This window comes from Eptatretus burgeri, chromosome 15, assembly GCF_056783735.1.
Source record: "Eptatretus burgeri isolate ZD-2024b chromosome 15, Ebu_testis_v1, whole genome shotgun sequence".
NCBI classification, from domain to species: domain Eukaryota; kingdom Metazoa; phylum Chordata; class Myxini; order Myxiniformes; family Myxinidae; genus Eptatretus; species Eptatretus burgeri.
This window is the reverse complement of record NC_140975.1, coordinates 28,607,827-28,617,863: the sequence shown is the minus strand read 5'-3', so window position 1 is coordinate 28,617,863 and position 10,037 is coordinate 28,607,827. Positions and strand designations below refer to the sequence as shown.

Here is a 10,037-nt window from a genome sequence, read left to right as displayed (position 1 = left end):
ATTGGGTATCACCATTACTGGCGATCAGAAAGGATCCCGTACAATGCCTGCCATGTCTGTATCCGTATCGGGGAAGTATCTTTCAAACTCAGTTTGTAGGGCTGCCAGATGCTGAGAAATCAAGTGTCTCATCTTTTCAGTACACGTTTCATCGACACGGGTCTTATGCTCTAGCATTGACGTGTTTCCTGCCTCAATTTTATGATGCTAGTTCTTCAGCTTCTCAACAAATGCCCGGAGCTTATCAGCGAAGTCAATCACCAACTTATCCTTGCCTTGCAGTGTGGTGTTCAGTTTGTTCAGCTGCCCAAACATGTGAACTAGGTAGTCTAGTTTCATATTCCATTCTGGCTGATTCCATTCAGACAGCAAATCCTTCTTCCCTTGAATATCAAGGAATATCTGGATCTCATCTCTGAGCTTAAAGACTCGGTGAGCAACATTACCTCTTGACATTACCTCTGTGTGTAGAATAGTCGACTTTTGTGTTCAGGGTCTATATGTTGGCACAGTTTCTTGAACAGCCAAGTGTTCAAAGCATTCGCCTTGACAAAGTTGACCGTTTTGATGATGGTATTCATCGTCTCAAGCAGTGGCTGGGGAAAAGTTTTTGAAGCTAAAGCCTATCGGTGAATCATACAATGTACAAACATTGCATTGGGTGCTTTTGCCTTTACTAAGGCATGATATCCTGACTTCAAGCCTATCATGACAGGCGCACTGTCCATACACACGCCACATACTCCTGCCCAGCTCAATCCTTCCTCTCCAAAAAGCATGACACTTTTTCCTTGACATCTTCACCTTTTGTTGTCTCTTCCAGCTTATGGCAGAAAAAAAACTCTTCTTTCAAATCTTGACCCTTAACATAGCGAACAAAAACCATGAACTGCGAGCAGGACGAAACGTCAGTCGACTCATCAAGCTGGATGCTGAAAACCCTAGCATTATTTATCTTCTCTACGACTTGATCTTTAATGTCATTCGACATATCATATCCTAATCTTCACTGTGTTGTTAGACAATGATATTGGACAAAGTTTCTCGACACTCTTCTCACCTCGCATCAGTCTCACCATTGGCTTCGCACATGACAGAATCAATTCTTCACCGATGGTATGCATCTTCTTTTTCCGTGCAATCCCGTGGGATATAAGGCAGGATGCTTCGACGGCGGCTGCATTTTGTTTCTGGAATGATACACTTGAATCAAGGCATTGGCACTTCAACCCTTTTTGCTGCCTTTCAAAATAGGATCGGTCCCTACCAATGTATTATGGGTGCTGAGACTGGAGATGTTGTTTCAATTTACTTGGCTTTAACGACTCCACAGTCAAGACCTTCAAACAGATCAAACATTGTGGTTTCATAATCCCCTTCTCTGTAATATTTGTGACTCCATAATCAACATAACTGTCAAGAAATCCACGTTGTGTTTTTTTTTTTTATCCCCACTTGCCATTCGTGTATCGTCTTTGCACTGTGGCTTGTAGTCATTGGCTGCAGTGTTGGCTTGTAGTCATGGGGCGCACCCTTGATCCCAGGCCAGACACTCCATGTAGAACATGGTTCCATGTGTTGAAAACAAGGTCTGATTGGCCGATGGAAGCCACCTGTCGATTGGAATTCAAACCAAGAAGTGCCATGAAAATTACTCCAAATTTTCACAAAGGCCAAATTTTCACAAATTTTTTAGGAAAAAAATTCCGGTTCCGGTTTTGAGCGGCAAGAGGTCTCCTTCGGGGCTCCCTGCTGATGTTCTCAAAGTTAAGTTCCGGTTGTTATTTGTCCCGTTTTAACTGTTTAATTTTCTCACCTACATGTTAATGTGTGTTCCTAGTTCGGTTTTTTTCAAAAATCGTGCTATTTTGTGAGTATTTATGTCGACGTTCTTACTTGGTGTTTGAGGCCTAGTCCTAGGCTTGAGGCCTACCGGTTCCACTCGGTGTTCGATCGTTTTTTTTTTGTTTGTTTGTTTGTTTTTTCTCCCCATTACCTTCAATTTCTATCCTCCCCATTACCTTCAATTTTCATCCTCCCCACTTTCCAAACATCCCCCATTCTACCAACTAATCTCTTTCTTATCTCAAAAAAAAAAAAAAAATATATATATATATATATATATATATATATATATATATATACCCAACAACAACAACAACAACTCACCTTCTCCCGATTCTGCTACTTCTTCTTCCTCTTAACTTCCTCCTCGTCTTCCTCGATTTCTTTTTTTTTACACTTCCATGACCTAATCTGTTGAACTCTCTCATACATTAATATTAACAACAAAAACGATCTTATAATGCTTCATCTTCCTCTCTCACACATGTGGTACTCTTTACTGTTTCACAATGCACTACTCTTCTGCTATTTTAACAGACTGCTCTCATTTCGACCTCTCCTTCATTCCTTGCCTAAAAAATCCAACTATTACAGCGCTTCTTCTCTCCATGCTCTGAATTCGCCTTCATTGCATCCATCAAGAATTGTGTTAAATCGCATCTCTGACCTAAAACTTTTAAAAACCACAGTTTGCCATGGATGCTCGGTTTCCATCAACCATTCTTTTTTCCAGCTTCAGTGCCAACGCACGCCCCTCACCCCTCACTCTCACTCTCAAAGCAACCATCCCACTCTTCTCCCCTCCAAGCCTCCCTCTCACCTCTTTCAAAAATTCCCCCCTCACCTTTCTCCCACCTTTCATCCCCCTCACTCTTCCTTCTCTAAGTTGCCCCCTCTCATCCACCAACCTGCCTCCCTCCACTGCCCTCTCACCTCCATCTCTTCACTCCACCTCCTCAAATCCTCAACTGCCATCTTCCTTGTCTCATGTCCCCCCTCTCTCCCAGCACCACAGAGCCTTTTCTCCTCCTCATTCGGCCCCTCCCCTCGCTATTCTGCAATACCCCACACTCCTTCAGCAACCCTCCTTACCTTACCTCCCCCTCGTCCCTCGTCCTACCCTCCCCGCCCCCTCCACCTCCTGCACCCAAAGCCTCCTCCCCTACCTCTTCATTAAAAGTGTGGACCTCAAATATCCGGGGCCTTCGCTCAAACCTTTCAGATCTTTCCCTACAGGTTGCCACTGACAAACCAGACATTATCTGCCTAACAGAAACTTTCCTCTCCCTAGGCGTGTCTGACTCCCAAGTATCTCTCCCTGGTTACTCCCTCTTACGGTATGACAGACCTGAGCCTCGTCCTGGTGGAGGTGTTGCTCTCTTCATCAAAGACTCTATTCCTCACTCTCCCTGCACTGCTCTCACTCCCCCACACCCCCAGGAATACCTCTGGCTTCGGCTTCCCCTCCACTCCCACCTCATGTTTATATGTGTACTGTACCGTCCACCGAACAGTGATGACTCCATCTACACCTCACTCTCCGAAAACATGGACCATCTTCTATCTTCTCATCCAAACTCTCTCTTCCTCTTATGTGGCGACTTCAATTGTCATCACGCCAGTTGGCTAGGTGTGGGTACCCCCCCCGCCTGCCATGGGACATCAAGCAAAAGCTTTCTGTGACTCATTGGGACTGACTCAATCGGTCAACTTCCCGACCCGGATCTCAACCAATGGTACTCCATCTCTTCTGGATCTGATTTTGACAAATTTCCCTGACAATATCTGCTGCTCTTCCTTCGCTCCAATTGGTTCTTCTGACCACGTCCTTGTTAAAGTGGACATCTCTCTGGCTGTTATCAGAGAACCACCTCACCGCCGTCGAGTCTGGCATTTCACTCAAGCCGACTGGCAGGGTCTCCGAGCAGCCATCAAACTTACAGACTGGTCTCCTATCACTACTTTCTCAAACATCAACTCATCCTGGGAATTCTTTCAAAGAAACTTGCTCTCCCTCATGCACAGATTTATCCCCTCTCGTGTTCAGTTGTCTTACCCTTCCTCCCGCCCTTGGTTTACTGAAGCTTGTGGCGAGGCAGTTGTCCTGAAACAACTTGCCTTTGCCTCATGGAAAGCAAACCCAACTGAGAACAATCTCAGTTCTTTCCACAAAGCTCGGAACAAGTGTGTATCTACCCTCAGGAGAGCCAGAAAACAACATCTTTCTCATCTCAAGTCTGAACTCTCAAACCTCTCTCCCTCCTCAAAATCCTGGTGGCGTTTAATCAAATCTGTTTCTGGTGTATGTTCCCCCTCCATCCCCTCCCTTACCTCAAATGGCCGCACTGCTGATTCCACACGTGATAAAGCTGAATGTCTAAACTCGGTGTTTGCAGCTAAATCTTGTGTCCCAAACCCATCACTATCTCTACCTACTTTACCCAGTCGCACCCAACTGTCCCTGGACTCTGTATCCTTTTCTCCTGACAAGGTGGAGAGCTTGCTTTCAAACCTCGAGTCAGATTCTGCAACCGGTCCAGGCGGCATCAGCCCACGTGTCCTCAAAGCCTGCTCTTCTGCTCTTGCTCACCCTCTCTCTGTTCTATTCACCCTCTCATTTTCCCAAGGTCATCTGCCATCTGCTTGGAAATCTGCTAACATCACTGCCCTGCATAAAAAAGGTGCAAAAACAGATCCCTGTAACTACAGACCAATCAGCCTTCTCCCAATCATCAGCAAGGTTATGGAATCCATCATCGCTTCAGACATGAAATCCTTCCTCTTCTCCAATGGCTTGATTTCCAATCATCAATTTGGTTTCAGACCAGGTCACTCTACCCTGGATATGCTGCTTCTGCTCTCCCATCAATGGATGGAGGTCCTCAATGCCAGACAGGAAATCCGAGCCGTATCCCTGGACATATCACGTGCTTTTGACACAGTCTGGCACCCTGCCCTACTCACCAAACTCTCTTCCCATGGTATTCAAGGCCATCTCCACTCATCGCTCGCAGACTTCCTCTCCTGTCGCAGTCAACGTGTGGCCCTAAATGGAGTTCTTTCATCCCCTCTTCCTGTGCAGGCTGGAGTTCCTCAAGGTAGCGTTCTGGGCCCTGTTCTTTTTCTGGTTTTCATCAATGATCTCTCGGACTCTCTGGAAAATCCTCTATTTCTCTTTGCCGATGACTCCACCCTCTGCCGTACCATCTGTCATCCCTCAGACCGGCAAGCAGCAGCTTCTTCGCTCACTGCAGATCTGGATAAAATCACAAACTGGTCCAACACGTGGAACATGTCTTTCAATCCACACAAATCTCACACTCTCACTATGTCTCTTCGAAAGGACCGTTTACAAAACCCCCGCATCCACTTTCTCAACAATCCTCTGGAAGAAGTCTTTTCTTTCAAGCTTCTGGGTCTCACTATCTGCCATGACCTTTCCTGGGAAAGTCACATTTCCAACCTTGCCTCAAAAAGCAGTCGCCGACTGGGAATCCTCGGTCGTGCAAAGTCCTTCCTCGGCCCTCTTGAGCTCCTGACTACTTACAAAGCTTTTGTCCGTAGCCTGATGGAGTACTGCTCTCCCTCTGGGCTGGTGCTCCTGCCTCCCACCTTTCTCGACTTCACGCTGTCGAAACCAGGGCTTTTAAGATCATTGGCATCTCCCGCAATGAAGCTGAGTCTTTGGGCCTCTCACTCAATCACCGCAGGTTGGTCGGTGGTCTTTCTGTCTTCTACCGACTCCTCTCCAGCCTTGCCCCCCTGCTCTCTCTGCGATTTGTCCCAACCACATTTCCACAGGGCGCTCAAGGTCCGCCAACAACCCCCTTCTGGTAAAACTACCAAAATCACGAATCACTGCTCATCTTCACTCTTTCATTCCTCTTTTTTCCCGCCTTTGGAATAAACTTCCTCACTCTATTCTTTCCCATTCTTCCCTCCAGGCTTTCAAAACAGCTGTTCACCAGCACCTCTTATCTTCCCCCATCCAAATCCTCGATCTTTTCTACCCCCGATAATCCACCCAAGCCCACTTCCTTCAATTCTCCTGCTTTCCTTCCTGAAAGTCCCTGTAATGTCCATCTTCTCTTCGCCATGTTCCCCGTCCCATCCCCATCCCTCTCCCTTCCACAGTTCACCTAATGTGTCTGTTCCCCACTGTTTTGTCCCTTCCACTCCCGCCCCTCTTGTCTCATGCCTCCTTGCTGTAAGTTGTGTGTTAGCTCTCATACGAGCCTCGACCAAGGTATACAAAAAAAAAATAAAAAAAAAATAAAAAAAAAGGCCAAATTTCTCGCAGTAATCACCAATAAGCACGTAAATAAAAAAAAATGCAACAAGTTCCTTCTGTTATCTGTGAGATTTCAGGCCTCTCAATGAGATCTCGTCAAATCTCATGCCTGCAAGAATCCATGCTAACCGTGGATTTTAATTGCCTGGTACCCCCCCCCCCCCGTGGCGATATCCTGGGGCCGAGGTTGTCATGGGGGCGTGTCTTATGTCACATGTGTACCTGATGATTGCATCATTTTCTGGGAAACTAGCTGCTTCTGATTCTGAGAACTGCGATCGAAACACCAGTCCCGTCCCCAGAAACACTGGAGACAAGTGTGAAGAATGACTCGTGAAGTGTTTGGAGGTTTATCCTTCCCAAAATTATGCATGGTGATGGAAATGACTGATTTTTTGTATGATTGTCAGGAACGCTCATTACCCCCAGGGAGAAGCCAAATTACCCCTTTGGGGGTAATTACCCCCAGGTTGGGAACCCCAGGCATAGACAGTTGGTAATACTTGTTTGTCTATAACTCACATGATGCATGACTCACTCTTCTAGTTTTCCTAGTTTGATGATTGGTGTGATGATAACCAGTCTGCAGTTGGTCGGGGATGATCCTCTCCTCAAGCACAAGTTCATCGGGTCATAGAAGCAACTTGAAGTCACTGGTACTATGTTCTTGAGGATCTCATGTTGGATCCGGCATGTTCCAAAGGCTTTCAGTGGTGGAGATCATATAAGCTTTGTTGAGTTCTGAAAGGGTGGAAACATTATTTTGTGCAGTTGTGGCTAGTAGTGGGAGATAGTTGTGAAATGTGTAATTAATTTTTTGCGAACAGATTCCTTCTTGTATGAGTTATTAACGGTACTTTAACAAAATGACATTTTCAGATTGTCTGTCAGTCATTTGTTTTTAACTTCTGCTGTGCTTGCACATGTGCACGTACACATACACGACTTTTACACGTACACGTAAAATGAAGTAAAACATGTGAAAAAGGATGTTTTTTAAAACACATAGTTTTTGTTATAATGGCTGTTGTTTGTGGTCTCATTTTGAAAACTGGTATGTGTATTTTTTTCTATTGCTTCAAGAATTATTACAAGGTAAAATTTTGTGTGCTTCTCCCACATCTTTCTTGCTGTCATATAATAATAAATGCTACCGTTGGCACGACTACATGAAGCTCACCTTTCCCACATCTTCTTCCTCAATCCCGGAGGAGGGTTTTCAACACAGGCCTCCACGATTAAACAGACACAATTTTTTGTTCCAAGTAAATCGATTATGAGCTTTCCAACGACAGACAGCATTCTTTTTTTTATTCTACGATAGCAGGAACGCTTTCGAATGAAGTGTGACCTTTGGGCACACACACGAACAGACGGACGCTTCTCCTTTCAGTGATGGAGGGAAGGAATCAGAAATTTTAAACCAAGCCCTCATGACTGTGCTACCTCTGAGGACACTTTGAAAGTGTGTCATTTAAGCTCACCTGTTCGAAGAACAGAGAGCTATAGCGATAGCCCCGGCGTGAGCGTGAGCGTGAGCGTGAAAATGTAAATTTTTTGTATTATGAAAAAACTCGACGGATTACGACGAAACTTGGTGGGGGGGGTAGGTATGGTCCAAGGATCATGCCATTAGATTTTGGATTTGGTTGACTTTTGGACTTGACTCCCCCCCCAAAAAAAATTGTTAGAGAATTTTTTTTTTGCATTTCTACATGTTTTAAGTGATTTCCACCCCCCCCCCAAAAAAGAAATTGTTAGAGAAAAAAATTTTTGCAACTTTTTTTTAAACAAAATTTCGATTTCTTTTTTTTGCATTTCTACATGTTTTAAGTGATTTCCACCCCCCCCAAAAAAAATTGCTAGAGAAAAAAAACATTTTTTTTGCATTTCTACATGTTTTAAGTGATTTCCAACCCCCCCCCCAAAAAAAATTTGGTAGAGTTAAATTTTTTTTTTTGCATTCTAAATTTTTTAAGTGATTTCCAACCCCACCCCCCAAAAAAAATTGTTAGAGAAAAAAAATGTTTTTGCAACTTTTTTTTTAAACAAAATTTCGATTTCTTTTTTTGCATTTCTACATGTTTTAAGTGATTTCCACCCCCCCCAAAAAAAATTGCTAGAGAAAAAAAACATTTTTTGCATTTCTACATGTTTTAAGTGATTTCCAACCCCCCCCCCAAAAAAAAATTGGTAGAGAAAATTTTTTTGCATTCTACATGTTTTAAGTGATTTCCAACCCCACCCCCCCAAAAAAAATTGTTAGAGAAAAAAAAGTTTTTTTGCATTTCTACATGTTTTAAGTGATTTCCAACCCCCCCCCCCCAAAAAAAAAATTGTTAGAGAATTATAAAAAATATTAATTAACGATAAATGTATAAATAGGTGAGCATTGGGTGGCTTTGACACCAACTCTGGTTATCATTATTTGATTGGATGTTATTTCTCAATATTCATCAGTTTGTGTTTTTGCTTATTGTAGGCATGCAATGACCATTGGTATGAAGTGCACAATGAAAAGGTTGTCGAGAAAACATTCGATGTTGTGATGAAGCAGCAGGCCTGCTCTTTGTTCTACATCCGGTAAGATCGTACCCCTTTTGTACGTCCGGTTTATCAATGTTTTCTGAAATTGAAGTGCAATTTTCAAGTTTGTTTTTGACAAGCAATGATCTCGACTTAAAATTATTATTTTAGACATACTCATCCATTCGTTGCTTCAATGTTTTCCCAAAAGCCTGAAACTTTTCACAGTAAAAATATAGCCTGTGGTGATGACAATAAGGAGAGATGAGGATGATGCCTGTAAAATACATCAACGAGCACTTGCAGTGCGATTATGCTACTTTGACAACAATAATAATATTTGTTCAACAGTTGCTCCCTTGGTTTGTTTTTAAGTTGCCTGGCAATATTGCTTGCGGTTAACACTATTATGCACAAGGAAATTGGACGCAGGAGGAGGCCATTTGGCCATCAAGCCTGCACTCCATTGTGACCCCATATATTAAATATTTAACAGTTTTCAACTTATATTCACTGGGGTAGGGGATGTGGTGAGTGGAGGAGTGGGGATGACAACACTGGGGCATGCACACACACCACCAGGTTGTTTTATATCATAGACTCCTATAGAGAAGGACTGGAACCTCCCATGCTCGGGGTTTGTAACTTCAGTCTGAAAGATTAACTTGAGTCCGGGGCTAAAATGACTTCTAAAAGGGCTAGAGACACGATCTCTGGATCCATATAGGGGTTTTTGAGGACGGCGAGTTCAATAATGTCATTTTCAACACCACCTGAGGTCATCTTCAAGGTCAAAAGGTCATATTTCAAGGTCAAATTACTGAATTTTGGGATTTTTGCCCGTTTTTGTGTCTCACTCATAAATGGTGAGAGATGGCTGATTGTAATAAGATGCAAGTGTGTAGAGCTGTCAAACTTTGATATTTATTGTCATATATCGTATTACATAAACATTATATGCATGTCACAACACTATGCCGATTACAACTATGTTTATCACTAGTTGGAGAGCTTTTCTTGCCTCCTGAGGCATCCCAAAGCTTTTTCTTTGTCACTTACATTGAGGGCATGAGCTTTCAAGAGAATGTTAGCTAAAGTAGTACATGCAGCATTACTAGTAGCTAAAGGTGTATCTACAGAGGATAACAGCTCAGCAAAATGAAATCGGCAACACATTTAATTCTTGTCATACAAATTATAGGCATTATGTACAAAAAAGACGATTGACATAGTCAGCACACTCAATCCACCTCAATTCAAATTATATAGAAACTCAGATGACACCTCGTTACCGTCTTCATCATCAATGATCTCCTCCATACTAGTGCTATCGCCATATTTTTGAACAAGGTGTCCGGCCAAATAAACTACTTTA

At 43.3% G+C, this 10,037-nt stretch overlaps 1 protein-coding gene across 4 annotated transcripts in view; it reads left to right on the top strand.

Annotated features, from left to right (window-relative positions):
- The window catches only part of LOC147011808 (uncharacterized), a 123,531-nt gene that overhangs the window by 85,255 nt on the left and 28,239 nt on the right, over positions 1-10,037 (top strand). For all 4 annotated transcript variants that reach the window (XM_085857105.1, XM_085857104.1, XM_085857106.1 and 1 more), the window contains exon 17: positions 8,619-8,719. In XM_085857105.1, coding sequence (XP_085713231.1) covers positions 8,619-8,719 — 101 coding nt within the window. The remainder of the gene's footprint in view (positions 1-8,618; positions 8,720-10,037) is intronic.